At 36.8% G+C, this 18986-nt stretch overlaps 1 protein-coding gene and 1 long non-coding RNA gene across 2 annotated transcripts; one reads left to right on the plus strand and one right to left on the minus strand.

Annotated features, from left to right (window-relative positions):
* Positions 1 to 3437: 3437 nt before the first annotated feature.
* LOC107575123 (arrestin domain-containing protein 3-like) lies at positions 3438 to 11775 on the plus strand. Its single transcript, XM_016261538.1, has 7 exons — positions 3438 to 3716; positions 3999 to 4040; positions 4224 to 4284; positions 9612 to 9759; positions 10293 to 10389; positions 10955 to 11211; positions 11313 to 11775. The coding sequence occupies exons 1-7, from the start codon at positions 3455 to 3457 to the stop codon at positions 11661 to 11663; spliced, it is 1218 nt and encodes a 405-aa protein (XP_016117024.1). The 5' UTR covers positions 3438 to 3454; the 3' UTR covers positions 11664 to 11775.
* On the minus strand, positions 7431 to 17242 carry LOC107575124 (uncharacterized). The gene is made up of 3 exons (XR_001607809.1): positions 17147 to 17242; positions 14930 to 14934; positions 7431 to 7442 (listed from the first exon to the last, which is right to left on the minus strand). It is a non-coding gene; the product is annotated as an uncharacterized lncRNA (long non-coding RNA).
* Between the last annotated feature and the right edge of the window lie 1744 nt (positions 17243 to 18986).

Raw genomic sequence — 18986 nt, forward strand, 5'->3', positions numbered from 1 at the left:
AATGCGTTGTATATAGAAGAGTTAGAGAGAAAAAAAAGGAGGGGTGAGACATCTCTGAAACATTCTCTTAACAAGACAGAGAGTGTTTTCTAACAGTAACTCATGCTGTACTAATGCCTTATGTTCCTCAGATGGATCAGTGATTAGGCCAGGAAGGCATATTTTTCTATTCAGATTTCAGCTGCCTCAACAGTCAGTGATACTTTTGAAGAATTCCTCTCTTTCAACATACATCTTCAATGACATTTGTTCTTTATGAATATGTGCAAACAGTGAAATAATAACAATGTGTGGTTAACACCCCATAAACTCAATGTACAGAACAAATTTGTGTAACACTTTAGAATAATGGTCCGTTGTTAACAAGTAACTATGCAGGAAGTAATAGGTAGTACTACATTAACACAACTTAATACTATTAACTAATAGAGAAGCAAGATTAACTAAGCAGTAAGTAGTAGCAAATTTAGGACAAAGGTAGTTACTTATTAGATATTTGATAATTACTAAAAAAGATATTAATTGAGAACTACTTGCGAACTATGACCAATTAATAAAGAATAACCAATTAATTACTAATCACAACAGTAACATCTTAAAAGTGAACAATTAGGTTCTTTGTGGAAACTAATTTATGAATATGATATCCCCAAAATAAGTCGGCTACCTAAGGATGGATGTTCTCTGTTTATTTCAAACAAAAAACATAAAATAATAATAAAAAATAATTCATTTAAAAATTTTAATAATTAGGAAGTGATTGAATTAGTTCACAATTATGAGCTCTAGTTTGTGTCAGTTCAGTATGTCTCCGACTCCAAAAGACCTATAACTTTAGTGACAGTAGGCTGGGGAGGACTTTTATTGAATATAAATAATGATGTTCTCTTGACAAAAACAATTCACATCCTTAATGAAGGCATCGACTGCATTTACTGTATATTGTGTTAAGCACAAAACCGCATATTCCAGATTACAGTGTCTGGTAAAATATCACTAGTGCCTCACACAAATGTATGTGTCAGATATAAAATATGTTAAGTAACTTATTAAATTACTTAGTAATTACTGAGTGGTTAAGGTGTTTTTCACTTTAAAATAATGGTCCAGATCACTAGTAGTTCCTACAGACTGACAAGGTAAAGCTTGAGTAATTAGTGAGAGGCTAATGTATTTTTCTGCTACTAAGGAACTACTAGTGATCTGGACCATTATTTTAAAGTGAAAAACACCTTAACCACTCAGTAATTACTAAGTAATTTAATAAGTTACTTAACATATTTTATATCTGACATACTGTACAGTCATACATTTGTGTAAGGCACTAGTGATATTTTACCAGTAGGTCTTTTGGAGTGGGATACATTGACACTGAACTGACACTAATCATAATTGTGAACTAATTCAATCATGAGCTTGTCAGCATCACTTCTTAATGATTAACATTTTAAGTGAATTTTCATTTTTATTATTATTCTATGTTTATGTTTGAACATCCATCCTTTGGTAAGAGTAGTAGTCACAATTTTAAAATGTAGCCGACTTATTTGGGGGATATCAAATTCATAAATTAGTTACCACAAATTACCACAAATAACCCAATAGTTCACTTTTAAGATGCTACTGTTGTGATTAGTAATTAATTGGTTATTCTTTATTAACTGGTCATAGTTCACAAGTAGTTCTCAATGAGGATATTTTTATTTAATAATTATCAAATATCTAATAAGCAACTAGCTTTGTCCTAAATTTGCTACTACTTACTGCTTAGTTAATCTTGCTTCTCTATTAGTTAATAGTATTAAGTTAAGTGTTAATGTAGTACCATAACCCCACCGCCACATAGTTACTTGTTAACAATTATTAACTGGTCATAGTTCACAAGTAGTTCTCAATGAGGATATTTTTATTTAATAATTATCAAATATCTAATAAGCAACTAGCTTTGTCCTAAATTTGCTACTACTTACTGCTTAGTTAATCTTGCTTCTCTATTAGTTAATAGTATTAAGTTAAGTGTTAATGTAGTACCATAACCCCACCGCCACCATGGGCCACTCGATCCACAACATTGACATCAGCAAACCGCTCACCCACATGACACCATACACGCTGTCTGCCATCTAACCTGCACAGTGAAAACCGTGATTCATCCGTGAAGAGAACACCTCTCTAAAGTGCCAGACGCCATCGAATGTGAGCATTTGCCCACTCAAGTCAGTTATGACGACGAACTGCAGTTAGGTCAAGACCCCGATGAGGACCCCTGAATGTGGAGGTCCTGGGCTGGGGTGGTTACACGTGGTCTGCGGTTGTGAGGCCGGTTGGATGTACTGCCTGCTTATTATTCTAGATTTATAAACATAAATTCATTAATTAACAGTAGTAACTGATATTCTGAATGAATTAAAAACCTATTATTATGCATGTGACAATGATTTTATTTATTTGCTCATGCGTCATACATGCATGCATACATACTGTACATACATACATGACCACAAAATGAATTATAGTTAGAATCCATACATGATCTTCATCCTCCTGAAGTTAAAGTAGGCCTAGAAGATATACGTTTTGTGTTAACTAATTTGAGAACATTATTTTGAAAACATTCTTTTATTACCTTCAATGTAAACACTTATTATAATGTTGCTGATAGCAGATTTACAGAAGTGAACTTATAATTTGAGTATTTCACTATTATTATGTTAACCGTTATTATGACTGTTATTAACTGTAATTGTATTATTGTTATTAATAATAATAGACCTACTACTACTTCTGCTGCTACTACTAATAATAATACTTGTCAGGATTCTGGACTGTCTGTCGTGTTTTACCTCTCTCTTAGTTCCTGTTTTTTTGGTCATGTTTCCTGTTCTTGTTTAGTTGATTGATGATTCCGCTCACCTGTGTTTGTAATTATCCTGTGTTTATAAGTTCCTGTCTGTTCCTTAGTTCTTCGTCGGGTCTACTTGTTGTGAACGTCTTCCTTGTGCTCTGTGATTCCCTGTTGGATTATTAAAGACTCTCGTTTTGTGAAATCTCCACATCTCCTCATCTCCTCGTTTCCTCATTCCCGTGCTCCAGCGTATTGTGACAATACTAACACCAACAAAAATGTGTAAACATAATTTATGTGTTAATGTTACATTAACTTAAGTTTTTTATTATTATTTTTTATTATTATTATTATTAACTTGAAAGTTGACACACCATGCAACAGCAATCTCAGGACCTGAGGCTAACCATTACAGTAAACTGAACATTACAAAACCCTGTGGAATAGCCAATGTTATGTAATGTTCAGAGACTACTAACCAGACAAGTGTAGGAAGCATCACACCCTTTTATTGCACAAACATTTCAATTCTGCTTTAGCCAGGCAAACGAGAGGAGCCTCCCAGCTGCGCTGTATTTGAATGTCTAGTGTACAGACGTAGAAAATAAAATGTTCAGATCCATCAAAGAGCTTAGTCTTCACTACGACCCGATTAATGAAAGCAATACTTTTACTAGTGGGGATATTGTGGAGGGACGAGTTGTTTTGGAAGTAACAAAAGAAATAAAGGTGGACAGCTTTTTTGTGAAGCTGACGGGGGACGCACATGTAAGCTGGACTGAAGGATCAGGTGACAACGAAACAACCTATAGCGACCATGAGAGATACTTCAAACTAAAGCAATACTTCATTCAAGAGCGCTCAAAGAAAGGTGAGGTTGCACATTAGAAAACTTCAAATATATAAAAGTATCAAATTATTATCAGTAGTAATAATATTAGTAGTATTAAATTACTATATAAATAAAATAATACACACATATACACACGTATATATCGATGTGTACATTCATAAATAGGACAGATGCAAAATAAATGCTCAGTGAACGTACAACCTCAAAAAAGAGAAGTTGGTATGCAATAAAGAAACTGTGTAACAAAAATGAGAAGTACTAATAACTGACTACTTTTATGTCTTGCTGTAATGTTTACAGGAAATAATGAAAAAAATACAACTCTTTTATATGGAGAGACTTGTAAGTAAATGAGTTTCATATATACCTTACAAGTAAACTGCATAAAATAAATAAATTACATACAATTTTCTCGTAAGGTACATGAAACCTGAAATGAGTGTTTGCTGATAGTAAACTAAATATGCTTTTTTTAAACTCAATTATTAATATAGTAATATATTAACATGCCTTCTTGTTCATCAGATGGACCAGTGATTAGGCCAGGAAGTCATGTTTTTTCATTCAGATTTCAGCTGCCTCAACAGTGAGTGATACTACTGATGTGCTTTTCAAAATACATCTTCAATTGTTTTTGTTCCTTATTGTGTAAATATGTGCAGAGAAATAATATTCAGCAGGTGCAATTCACAGCCCATGAACACAATTTACAGAACAAATTCCTTCCAGTTCCCTAGCAGTTATAACATTAAAGCAAAACTGACCCACAGATTATTACCATCCTCTGAAAAGCAAATGTCAGTCATATTAATTACTAATTATTATACAACCCCAGTTCCAGAAAAGTTGGGACAGTTTGTAAAATGTAATAACATCAAGAATCGGTGATTTGTTAATTATCTTTAATTGTCTAATTTAATTGACAGAAGTACAAAGAATAGATATCCAATGTTTCCCTGACCAACTAAAATGTATTTTGTAAATATATAAAAAATATGATGGCTGCAACACTCCAAAAATGTTGTCACAGAGGCATAATAAAAGTGAAAACATTTTATACAATATCTATGTTAAACTGTTTTAAAGTAGTCCAAGCTGGTGAATTGGTAATATGTGAGGGGATCATGACTGGGTTTAAAAGAGGCATCTCACTCTTTACCAGGAAGGCTGGATCATGGCTCATCACTTTGTGCCAAATTTCATGAGAGAATTGTCAGACAAATCAAAAATCACATTTCTCAATGCAAAATTGCACAGAATTGAAGCATTTCACCATCTACCATGCATAATATTGTGAAAAGATTCAGGGAATACAGATAAATCTCAGTATGCATAGGGCAAGGCAGGACACCTCAGTTGAATGTGTGTGAGCTTCGAGCCCTGAGATGGCATTGCATGAAAAACAGTCATGCTGCAGTGTTAAATATAGCCACATGAGCTCAGGGGTACCACTATCAATTAACACATTCTGCCGCTTCATCAAGAAATGCAACTTGAATCTCTATTTACAAAAAAGCTAGCGAGTTCTCAAGGTCCAAATTCATCTCAGATAGTCAAAAAGACAGTGGGAATGTGTGCAGTGCTCAAATGAGTCCACATTTCAGCTTGTTTTGGGGGGAAACAAAAATCTAATTGTCAATGGCAAAGACATGGTATGGGGGTGCATCAGTGCAAATGGCATGGGTAAATTGCATATGTATGAAGGCACCATTGAGGTGGAGCCATATATTGGGATTGTATGGAGACATATTCTGCCATCAATAAGATGTCTTTCATGGGAAGTCCATGGTTAATAAATCAAGACAATGCCAGGTCTCATTCTGCATATGCTCAAACAGTGTGGTTTCGTAGACACATGAGGATGTGACTGACTGGCCAGTAGATCTGTCTCCTATTGAAAATGTATGACCAGTCATGAAAAGTAGAGTCATACAACGATGACTACGGACTGATGAGCAGCTGAAGTCTTGTATCAGGTAATATTGGGATTTCCACAACGATTAAATAATAATAATAATTTTTTATAATTCCCAAATGATTAAACATTGTAATTAAAAGGAAAGTTGATGTGACACAGTGGTAAACCTCCCTCTGTCCCAATTCCATCATTCCTTTACGAAATGAAGGTCAGTCAATCTGAAAAATCCAATCAGGCTCATGAAAATACACCGTAATCACTTATCTTACTGCATGTTTCTCAGCAGTTTCAAAGTGAAATTTCCAAAGAGTGACCCTAAAACACATTCAATACGTGACCGTGGCATGTTTTTATTACATTGATACAGGCACATATTGCTGTGTTTTTATTATGTTGCTTAAGGTATGTATTGCGGCTGTTCAGAATTCAAATATCCAGGGAATGTCACTAAAGGATAATGCTCTATCATATTGGAAATATCCCCTACACCAAACCCAACCCTAAACATACCCGATAGTGTTAACAAATGCAAAAAAGATATAAAAACGCATTTGTTGATGCAGCCGTGCTATTTTAACTTCCTTATGCGGATTTGAGCTCTTTTGTCAAACCGTAGTTTCACGGGGTTCGTACCAGAGCTCTTCATCACTCAAGTGCAACGCTGTATCATGTGAGCAATGGAGTAACTGTTTACTGAATTAGAAAACTTATGCATATGAAGCTGTATATTTATTTTTTATTTAATTTTTTCAGAATAAGAATGAGCTTTATTGCCAGGTATGTTTACACATACAAGGAATTTGTTTTCATGACAGAAGCTTCCACGGTGCAACAGAATGACAGTGACAGGACAAAAACACAGATAATAAAAGAATAAAAATAGAACAAGTAAATAGGGAATAACAATATACAGATTGACAATTGTATGTACAGGTATATTACAATAGACTGTTTTTGCATGTACAGGTGTATTATGTGCAAATTCAAAATGTAAACTATGTAAGTTAGATAAATAAGTATATACGTGTATAAACAGTGTTGTGTGTTCGACAATTATTGTGAAGTGTTCATAAGATGAATTGCCTGAGGGAAGAAACTGTTCCTGTGCCTGGCCGTTCTGGTGTGCAGTGCTCTGTAGCGCTGACCAGACGGCAACAGTTCAAAGAGGGAGTGTGCTGAATGTGAGGGGTCCAGTGCTGGTGATCCACTGACAGACGGGGGTAGGCACGGAGAGCTGAGTTAATTTGGGCAGGAGGAGGTTTGGGATGATAGTGTTAAAAGCCGAGCTGAAGTCTAAATAATAAACCTCAACTAATAATAATAAACCTTAATACAGTCACATTACTATATGCAATAGCCTATATGAGACAGCCCATGATCACTAGATTTTATACAGGTGTTACTATAACGATTTTGTAAATGATTATGATGATGATCATGATAATGATAAATGATGATCAGCAACCAATTATTGATAATGTGGAAGTTACTGCCTCTTGCCTTAGTGTGACTTCTCACGTTTTGCAGACAATTGCAAAGGCAGAGTACATTAACTTCAAAACAGTGGTAAAAAATCAATTTTGAGCTCACAATTTTTTTAATGTAGATCATTTTCATTACTAAAACATCTAATTTTCAAATTTCCAGTGTCCTACCTATAATTAATTTGGCTGGACAAGTAAAAAAACTTTAAAGTCATTTTTCTCAGTTTCACACTCTAGCGAGTTAAGGTCTTTTGCCTTTGTAGGGCAGAACACCTTTCATTGATGTAAAAGCATGTCCCGCCGCCACGCGATTTCCCCATTGATTCTGCATCGCGATCTGCTCTGAACAGCTGAAAGCCTGGCAGATGTAGCGCGCTGTCTGGTATGATGTCGTATATGTGACGACAATGTTCGAAAGTATCAGTTTTCAAACTGTGCAGGATATTAAAATTGTTTTGAAGTCGTAACATAATATTCTGCAAGTAATTGTGTGATAATTAGCCTTTATTAATCAACTCTGTACCTGTATCATACTTGTGTGAAAGTAGTGATTTGTACATATAGGTATATAATTACGGTGTTGCAGAAATGTAGGCACGTATAGAGGCAAGTATTTCCAGTGAGCCTACACTCTTAAAAATAAAGGTGCTTCACGATGCCATAGAAGAACCTTTAACATCTGAAGAACCTTTCTGTTTCACAAAAGGTTCTTTGGGGCGAAAGAAGGTTCTTCAGATTATAAAAAGGTAAGAAAGAGATGGTTCTTTAAAGAACCTTTGACTGAATAGTTCTTTGTGGAACCAAAAATGGTTCTTCTATGGCATCGCTTGAAGAACCTTTTGAAGCACCTTTATTTTTAAGAGTGTAGGTTGGAAAAATCTCAAGAATTTTGAATATATCCCCAAGTGCAGTTGACAAAACCATCAAACACTATGATGAAACAGGCTCTTATGAGGACCATCCCAGGAAAGGAAGACCACAAGCTACCGCTGCTGCAGAGGATACGTTTATTAGAATTACCAGCCTCAATGCCTATTAACAGCACCTCAGATTACAAATGCCTCTCAGAGTTCAAGTGGCAGACATATTTCAACATCCACTGTTCAGAGGAGACTTTGTGAGTCAGGCCTATTGGTCAAATTGTGGCAAAGAAACCATTACTTCAGAAGAACAAAAAGCAGAAGAGAGTTGCTTGGACCAAGAAACACAAAAAAATTGACATTTAATTAGTGACAAACTTTCCTTTGGTCTGATGAGTGGAAATTAGAGATTTTTGTTTCTAAACGCCGTAAAGAGGGTGATCGAACGGTTCCTGAATGTGTGGATCCCACTGTGAAGCATGGAGGAGGAGGTGTAAGGATGGTTTCCCTATGGTGGTTCAGGCTGTAGGATTGCCGAATGACTAAAGAAACGTTATCAGCACGATGGTATAAAACTGTACATTTCTAGTCTATTACCACCCACTGCCACTTATACCAACGACGGAAATAAGCGCAGTTAGAATAGCTAAATATGTGGGAGAGCGTTGCTATTGTGTGACTATTGTATTGCAATAGGTAGCACTTTAATATTAACCTTGAATCAAGACTAGTTAGCACATAATTAATAATTGAAATGGTTTAATAACAATATTTTGTTATGGTTACACTTGAATTGGTTACAAAATAGATGAAGGATGGTAAAGCATAGTTAATTGTACCCAACATGTAAAATATTACCTGAGAGAAAGAGATAGAGAGAGGGGGGAATAGAGAGAGAGAGGGCAGAAACCCAAGAAGAGCTCCAACAAAGAAAAGAGGCAACACCTAAAGAGGCAAAAGGTGACACAGTCCATGAAAACATGCTTTCTGTACTGTGCAGCTGTCATCTTCAGTCTTCTGGTCCAGACTTGTTGCAGTTGCCTTTGTTCTCCTTTCAGCCCTGTGTGAGAGATCTTCATCGAATGGTGTTGCACCCTTCATAGATATGCAAAACGCCCATTGAATACTTCACACCTACACAAGAACAGGCACTGAACATGGTAGAATCCGCTTGTCCATCTTTCTGAGGCAGGACACAGGATGTGAACTTGTGCAGCTTGGACAGGAGAGTGAAGGAAAAGCAGTCATCAAGTACTCAACACCTCTGGGAACTCCTTCAAGATTGTTGGAAAACCATTCCAGGTGACTACCTTAAGAGGCTGACTGAGTGAATGCCAAGAGTGTGCAAAGCTGTCATCAAAGCAAAAGGTGGCTACTTTGAAGAATCGAAAATAAAAATAAAAGATTATGGGTTATTTAACATGTTTGTTGACTACAAAATTCCATGTTTGTTCTTTCAATTTCAATGTCTTCATATACAATGTTGAAAACATTTAAAAAAAACTTAATAACAAGGGGTGTCCAATCTTTTGACTGAAAGTGTGTGTATATATCTATACTTTTTGCTAATGCATATGTACTGTTTATATGACATATTAAACACTGTAATGCTTGTCAGAAACTAAAGAGTTTTATATTTCCATAATTTCAGAAATATGCCTCCATCTTTTAAAGGATTTCATGGCTGGGTTAAGTATGTCTTGACAGTAAAGCTGAGCAGGCCTTGGAAGTCAACATCTGCTACACATACAGAATTAACCTTTGTGCTGAGAAATTATGGGACCGAAGATCACCTACTGGTATGAATTACAATACCATGTTTGACTCATCTATTGATTCACATTAATAAAGAGATCAGTTAATTAAAGCAATTAGTCCCAATAAGCTGTAGTATATAGTGAATTAAGAATGGCTAAGGGGCATGGCTAATGAGTGGCTAATTGTTTTTTATAAAATGTTTGTTCCATCAGGTATTTATTTTGTTCATAAAGTAAACACAGCAGCAATTTATTATTATTATTATTAATATTATTAATTTCAAAATATAATACATCTTATTCATCCACCAAGCAATGTAATTCTGATAGCAGAATGTTTGCCAAGCAACACATAGACGCTGTGGCACAGTAAAACTGATGTAAAGAGGTCACAGGTATGTGTTTGAACATGGCTCAGCCAATCATAATCAAGGACTGGATCTATCTGGTTTATAAACTGTCATCAGAACTCCAGTAATGTGATATAAAGTATGTGTCTGTGATTTAAAACTTAAGAGGAAATTAATGTAATTTTAGTTCACTCGATTCAATATGTTGTTGTTTTTTTCATACAGCAACCACAATCTGGCACACAAGACAAGATGATGAAACTTTTTGGCTCAGGAAAAATGTCAATGACTGTAACAGCTGAAAAAACTGGCTATATGCAAGGTGATCATGTCACATGTGTAGCTCTCTGTCAGAGCTACTTAAACTGAAGATGCTAGCCTGCAGTGTCAATTGTTGGGTTTCCATTAACCCATTTTGAGATATTGCATAAAAATTCTGAGAGTTACCAAGGAACATGCAAATAAAATGTTCAAAATTTGTATAAAAAAATGTATGCTCACTTGAAATGCATACATTTTTTATTAGATATGAAGACATGGGCATAAACTACAATAGAAAAACATTTGCTGAGAAGACTGATTAATCTGCATTAAAAAAGTAATGCAGCTAATAAAGACTAATAATTTGCTCAGGGACAAAAATAACAGCAGAGCAATATCTTCGTATAGCATCTCAAATTCTAGTCATTCTCAAGTGAAAGTCTGATCAAAATTAGTTCACTTTCCATTGATATTCAGCTACTGTGTTCTTCTAAACACACTGGATATCTGTGTGTCATCTGTAAATAATTTTTGCATAATTTAAATTTGCAACTTGTATAGAAACTGACTATAGTCATTTTTTTATTATTGTTGTATGTTGTCTCTAATTGTAATAATGTATGCAGGTGAAACAATCAGAGTTTTTGTTGACATTGACAACTCTTCATCTCGTGACGTCAAGCTAAAGTACAGCCTCAAGCAGCAACAGACATTCATCGCTGGCAAGAGCACTAATAGAGCATTTAAGGATATAGTCAAAGAGACTAGAGATCGCATCCCTTCTGGAGAAAAGTCAAAATTCATAGTGGACATGACCCTTCCACATGACCTGACTGTCACCATTGAAAACTGCAGAATTCTAAAAGTGCAGTATGAACTCAAGGTGCTATTTTGTCTTCTGTAGTATTGCCATATTTAAAGCAATAGTTCAGCTTAACAATACTTTCTATCATAGAGTAAAGCAAAAACATGATTATCTTTCAGGTGTATCTGGATGTGTCTTTTGCATCAGATCCAGAAGTCAAATTTCCTGTGGTCATTCTTCCAGCTGAACAACAGTGTTGTCCATGGCAAGGCCCACCTGGAGGATTCCAGCCATATCCACCACCTCAGCCTAACCTTGTGCCTATTCCTGGCGAACTACCTCCTCCACCTGCAGGACTTTACCCCAATCTGTATGACCCTACAGTGCTGCCCTATCCAGGAGCTGCTGCAGGGGTCTATCCAAATCCAAATCAACATGCCATCCAGCCTGGTTTCCATCCGGCTCCTTCTGCACCAGTTTATGATCCAAATCAAAGTACTAAAGAATCCTCTCCTAATGTGCCTTATTAGACTCCTTCACCAGCCAAACCTCTGAGCACCATTTATGCTGTCAATGAGAACTTAATGTCTGCATGCCTTCTATCTGCAAGCTCAGTGCCTATTATTGTGCATTTTAAATGAACACTCCACTATTTTTGAAAATAGGCTCATTTTCCAACTCCCCTAGAGTTAAACAGTTGAGTTTTACCGTTTTCGAATCCATTCAGCCGATCTCCGGGTCTGGCGGTAGCACTTTTAGCTGTAGCTTAGCATAGATCATTGAATCTGATTAGGCCGTTAGCATCTCTCTCAAAAATGACCAAAGAGTTTCTATATTTTTCCTATTTAAAACTTGACTCTTCTGTAGTTACATCGTGTACTAAGACCGACAGAAAATGAAAAGTTGCGATTTTCTAGGCCTATATGGCTAGATATGCATAATATTATTGCGCCTGCTGCACCCATGGTACGGCAGCAAAGTTCCTTGATTATTACACGGGAATGAGAGTATAGTTCCTAGCCATATCGGCATAGAAAATCGCAACTTTTCATTTTACGTCGGTCTTAGTACACGATGTAACTACAGAAGAGTCAAATTTTAAATAGGAAAAATATAGAAACTCTTTGGTCATTCTTGAGTGAGATGCTAACGGTCTAATCAGATTCAATGATCTATGCTAAGCTACCTTAGTATAGTATGCATACTTCATGAGAAAACATAATGCCAATTCTTACATTTCAACACTATCAACCACCATTAATATTACCACATATTCTAGGAATAATACAATTACAATTACTATACTGTGCACTTACTCAGTATGATTTTGCAGCGAACTTAAAACTGATCGACATGCGTGTGCCTTTCTTGTGCAAGATGCCGGTGATGCAGCCACAGTTCCAAACGAAAATTGAAACAGTTTCAAACATTTCAGCGTCATTACTCCATAAGACACGGGTATAACACATTCAAAATATTTACACCAGAGCAGATCTTCATGAACAGAAGCTTAGTTACATTCATAAACACAAGCATGCTTTGTATGTAGGCCTATACAATCCAAAAACTATAGTTATAAACATATATGGCTATATTCGTGAACCGAGAATATTCTATCACAGTAAAGTTTTGACTAATCATTCTTACTGACATTAGGCTCGTAACATTATAACTCATATTACTTTTATATCGTATTTCTGTTTGTTATAGAACATAAAAAACACATCCTGGCATCGTGACATTTAGATGCTGTGAATGAAACTTCATAATGTTTCACTTGATTATACATTTAGTCAGGAATTATAGTTTGGAGAAAGTCTAACTAGTTAAATGTGTACAAGTTATGTGAAAACTAATACAAGTAGGTTAATAAAAAAAGACTTACTCGTGTTTATGATCATGCAGACCAAGGCGGCAGACAGCACACCCTGTTTGTTTTCTATATTTTATAAATGAACAAAGTTTTGTTGCTATTATGTGTGTATACAAATAAAAGTAGACCATTTACAGATTCGATTGATGTATTGCTCTTATCTGTAAGATCAAAACTGAAAGTGTAATTTAAGTTATTTTCGGTGTTATCAGGAGAAGATGCCACAAAACACGTATCCGCGTTTGTCGACCACAAAGGGTTAAAAGCACGTGCGGTGGAACCGGCGTCAGCTTCTAGGAATGAAGCAAGCACTGGCAGGGATGCTGGAAGTATGGCACCGAGACGCAGCGTCTCGTTCCCTTTGGGGAACCATGGTTACATACGTAACCTGGAGACGTTCCCCTTCAGGAACTCGAGCTGCGTCAAAGCGCTTTGGGAACGAGAATACCCACGCCGCCAGAATTACAAGTCCCTGCCTAGTGTGGAAGAGCACAGTTAAAGCAAGAGAAGGAGCCACGCAGAATGCAGGTAGGCACCTGACAAAGTAGGCAAGGACCTCCCACCCAAAGGCCAACTTCAGAAGGAGTGTGTCTTGACCCCCAAAATAGAGGGGAGATCAGAGGACTCGAGGCTTTGGAATAGCTTCCTGATCCACTGCTTAGCATAAGCTTCTCTGCCGGAGGCCTCAGCCTCAGCTCACGGAGGAGGAAACATGTAACCAGGGGGTGTATGCCCACTGACTGGCCACCGAGAGGGGCGTGGTAGGGCGCAATGGCCACCACGTAGACCTTCAGGGTGGAGTGGGTCAACCCTGCAGAGAGAAGGGCCTGCAGGAACTCCAGAACTGTACCAACCGGGCAGTTGACCGGGTCGAGCTGGCGGTCCCCGCACCAAGAAGTGAAAAGTTTCCACTTCAGGGCATACAGTTTCCTCGTGGAGGGAGCTCTGGATTGGAGGATGGTCTCAACAACCTCGGTTGAGAGACCGGAAGCTACGAGCTGTGCCCCCTCAGGGGCCACACCCATAACTTCCACAACCCTGGGCGGGGGTGAAAGATCATGCCCTCCGCCTGTGAGAGGAGGTCCCTCCTGACGGGGATCTCCCAAAGAGAGCTGTTGAGAAGGGAAATCAGGTTCAAGAACCATACTCCGTCTGTCGGATTCCGTCCCGGCGCACTCTCTCCAGAACTCCCGGGAGCAGAGCAATTGGGGGAAAGGCGTACAGACGAAGCCTCGGCCAAGTCTGCACCATGGCATCTAGCCCCAGTGGAGGTGGATGAGTCAGAGAGTTCCAGAGGGGACAGTGCGATGTCTCTCGAGTCGCAATCAGGTCCACCTGAGCCTGGCCAAAACTCTCCGTACCCCGGGCCTCGGCCCCTGCCTTGACAGGATGTCTGCTCCCATAATGAGAAGCCCAGGAATGTGAACTGCTCTCAGCGAGAGGAGTTTGCCCTGGGACCACACAAGGATCTGGTGCGCCTGCCTGTAAAGGGGGCACGAATGCAGACCTCCCTGGTGGTTGATATAAGAGACCGCCTCTGTGTTGCCGGTGCGCACCGACACATGGCGACCTCTTAGGTCCGGGAGAACTTGTTTCAACTTTGCTAGAAACACGGCCAGCATCTCCAGGCAGTTGAAGTGCCACAGGAGATGGCGGCCGCTCCACAGACCGCAGGCCGAGCGGTCGCTAGCATTACACGGCAACAAGGAGCTCCCAGCACCAAGCCCTGAGTCAGCTCCCCTGAGAGCTCTCGGCAGACTCTGCCTGCTTTGCTCCCAAGCAGACAACACACAAACTGTGTGTGTCCCCACCCGAATATCTTTTTTCATTCCGCGGGCAGGGAGAAACACACAGCCCGAACGCCGCCTGCTCTCGCCCAAAACTTCTTATGGTTTCCTCTGTTAAATCATTGTGCAATAAAACACTGTCTACATAAAACAACTTCAAATATGACAATGCATGTACTGTCTTTGATTGAAATGGCGTGGATAAATGACATTGAAGCTAACCAGAGGGAAGAAAAATTAAATAAAAAAAGAGATCTCTTTAACATTTCAATTATTTCTCCTAGACAGAAATAAGTTTACTTTAAGATTGAATGGAAACTTTTGCTTCAATCTCCTGCTTCTCAAACTTGTCTCCTGAGACAAAAACTCTAACACTGTCAGAAAGGTCTCCTTTAAAGCTTTAGAAGAGATCTCAACAACTTTACACACTGTGCTCAGATTTTTCTCCTAATCTAAAGATGCTGGTGGTCTCATATTTGTCTCCTCCAATGTTTCAAACAAGATCTCAACAACATAACAGACTGTGCTCAGATTTTTCTCTTTAGCTAGAGACGCTGGATCTCTCAAATTTGTCTCTTTTAAAGTTTTGGAAGAGATCTCAATAACATCACACACTGTGCTCAGATTTTTCTCTTTAGCTAGAGACACTGGAACTCTCACACGTGTCTCCTCAAAAGTTTAGAAGAGATCTCAACAACATCACACATTGTGCTCAGATTTTTCTCCTAATCTAAAGATGCTGGTGGTCTCATATTTGTCTCCTCCAATGTTTCAAACAAGATCTCAACAACATAACAGACTGTGCTCAGATTTTTCTCTTTAGCTAGAGACGCTGGATCTCTCAAATTTGTCTCTTTTAAAGTTTTGGAAGAGATCTCAATAACATCACACACTGTGCTCAGATTTTTCTCTTTAGCTAGAGACACTGGAACTCTCACACGTGTCTCCTCAAAAGTTTAGAAGAGATCTCAACAACATCACACATTGTGCTCAGATTTTTCTCTTACACTAAAGACCCAGGAGCTCTCACATCTGTCTCCTCTAAATTTCAGAAGTGATCTGAATAACTTTACAAAGTGTGCACCAAGTCAAATGCCTCAATATGAGCTCAAGCATTTTTACCATATAACATGTATTAATAATCACATTAGTTAATTAATAATCAAGACTGAGTCATAAGTCATTTATGTGCCTTTCAGCAAAGAAAGCTCCAGGGTTACATTTTCTGTAAATCAGTTCTGATTAAGGCATCCGGTACATTACTATTTCCAACAACAAATTATGTGCCTAAGTACATAAACATTATTAAAAGTAACATTATCCTTATTTCTGCATAATTTCTCTCTCAATATAGCCTTTAACCCTGAATTTATTATTTCCCCCCTTTATTTAGTGCCTTTCAAATACTTGACTTGGTGCACACTTTGTAAAGTTGTTGAGATCTGTAATCTAAACTTTTGGGGAGATCCAGAATCTCTAGCTAAGGAGAAAAATCTGAGCACAGTGTGTAAAGTTGTTGAGATATCTTCTAAGGCTTTAAAGGAGACAAATGTGAGAGTGTTAGAGCTTTTGCCTCAGGAGACAAGTTTGAGAAACAGGAGACTCAAGCAAAAATCTCCATTTGATCTTAAAGTAACCTCATTTCTGTTTAGGAGAAATATTTGAGATATTAAAGAGATCTCACTTTTGATTTTTCTTTCCTGTGGGAACCTACTGTGACCGTGAGAGATACTTCAAACTAAAGCAAAACCTAATTGCACATTACATTGGACAAAAAATACACATAAATATCTATGAAATATTTTTCTAAATGTTTTAAATGATTATATAAATAAAATAATACACATTGATGTGTGAATTCATAAACAGGGCTTAAGCAAAATAAAAAGTCAAAGTATAAAGTTAAAGTTGAGACAGATCATGCTTGAAAAAGAGATGTTTGCAGTAAAGAATAAAGAAATAATGAATAAGAATGGATATAATATACTTGCTGTAATGTCTACAGGACAATAACTATTGTACTACAATAAGAAATACTGCTCTCGTAAGCCTTTCTAGCAAATCCATTCAGATTTCAGCTGCCATAACAATCAGTGATACGATTGAAGAATTATTTATTCTATAAGTCTTTCAACATACATCTTCAATGGACTAAGATGTTGTAGTCTGATACAGCAGAGAGCAATGAGATTTCTTTACAAAGGTAAATTAAGGAATTATATTTACTTATTTAATAAATCGATGTTATTGCTAATATTAATGTACTTGTTCATCATTGTGTCAGGGTTTTATTTGCAAGAACAACAAAGTGACGAAACGCGCTGTGTAGAGCAGTTTGTCCATTTAGGGCTACTGAAACATGGTGGCGACTTCCATGTAAGGGGACCCGCGGTGTATGTAGATATAAATAGCTCAATCTAAGGTAATAAAAACATAACGCTTCATTAAGTAAGGTCTTTATACACCTCTGAAAACATAGTTATGTATATTATATTGCATTTCTGTCAATAGATCAATGTATATATTACGCATTGCACCTTTAACAAGTTACTTGTGTATCATTTTAGATTAAAAAAAAAACATGCATTAATAAATTATACATGTGCTAATAGTGGTAACTGTTATTCTGAATAAATTACAAACCTATTGTCATGCATGTGACAATAATTTTATTTATTTGCTAATTCATATGTATTGCATACATGACCACATAATGAAATAGGCCTATGGTTAGAATCAGACATGATCACCATCCTTCTTCTAGAGCGAATGTGTTAACAGTACATTAAATTGTTGATTTTATATATATATATATATATATATATATATATATATAAAATAGAGCAGTTTGTCCATTTAGGGCTACTGAAACATGGTGGCGACTTCCATGTAAGGGGACCCGCGGTGTATGTAGATATAAATAGCTCAATCTAAGGTAATAAAAACATAACGCTTCATTAAGTAAGGTCTTTATACACCTCTGAAAACATAGTTATGTATATTATATTGCATTTCTGTCAATAGATCAATGTATATATTACGCATTGCACCTTTAACAAGTTACTTGTGTATCATTTTAGATTAAAAAAAAAACATGCATTAATAAATTATACATGTGCTAATAGTGGTAACTGTTATTCTGAATAAATTACAAACCTATTGTCATGCATGTGACAATAATTTTATTTATTTGCTAATTCATATGTATTGCATACATGACCACATAATGAAATAGGCCTATGGTTAGAATCAGACATGATCACCATCCTTCTTCTAGAGCGAATGTGTTAACAGTACATTAAATTGTTGATTTTATATATATATATATATATATATATATATATATATAAAACAGAAGTGATGTCATTGCAAAGTTGGCACACCATGCAACAGCAATTTCAGGAGGTTAAAGTAAACTGAACATTATAAAACCCTGTGGAATAGCCAATGTTACGCAATGTTTAAAGATTGCTAACGAGGCAATTGTAGGAAGCGTCACACCCTCAACCCACCTTTTATTTCACAGGAATTATTATTTCACAATCCTTCTTTAGCCAGGCAAACGAGAGGAGCCTCCCAGCTGCGCTGTATTTGAATGTCTAGTGTACAGACGTAGAAAATAAAATGTCAAAATCCATCAAAAAGCTCAGTCTTCACTATGACCCAATTAATGAAAGCAATACTTTTATTATTGTGGAGGGATGACTTGTTTTGGAAGTAACCAAAGAAATAAAGGTGGACAGTTTGTTTGTAAAGCTGATGGGGGATGCAAATGTGAGCTGGACTACCAACAAAACAACATATAATGACCATGAAAGATACTTTAAACTAAAGCAATATTTAATTCAAGATAGCTCAAAGAAAGGTGAGGTTGCACAATATAGAAAACTTTAAATATAAAAAAGTATCAAATTATTATTAATAGTAGTAGTATTAAATTACTATACAAATAAAATAATACACACAATGTACACATATAGAGGTGTGCATTCATAAACAGGACAGATGCAAAATAAATGCTCAGTGAACTTACAAAAAAAAAAAAAGAAGTTGGTTTGCAGTAAAGAAATTGTGTAATAAAAATGTGAAGCACTAATAACTGACTACTTTTCTTTCTTGCTGTAACGTCTACAGGACAATGTGAAAAGAATACAACTCTTGTAAATAGAGAGATTTGTAAGTAAATTGGTTTC

Source organism: Sinocyclocheilus grahami, unplaced genomic scaffold, assembly GCF_001515645.1.
Source record: "Sinocyclocheilus grahami isolate Dianchi unplaced genomic scaffold, SAMN03320097.WGS_v1.1 scaffold2475.1, whole genome shotgun sequence".
NCBI classification, from domain to species: Eukaryota; Metazoa; Chordata; class Actinopteri; order Cypriniformes; family Cyprinidae; genus Sinocyclocheilus; species Sinocyclocheilus grahami.

Bases quoted from the DNA above. Each gene is read 5' to 3' on its own strand.
- LOC107575123 (XM_016261538.1), top strand. From the start codon at position 3,455: ATGTTCAGATCCATCAAAGAGCTTAGTCTTCACTACGACCCGATTAAT. The intron at 4,041-4,223 runs GTAAGTAAATGA...CTTGTTCATCAG, and splicing joins TCTTTTATATGGAGAGACTT to ATGGACCAGTGATTAGGCCA. The intron at 4,285-9,611 runs GTGAGTGATACT...CCATAATTTCAG, and splicing joins AGATTTCAGCTGCCTCAACA to AAATATGCCTCCATCTTTTA.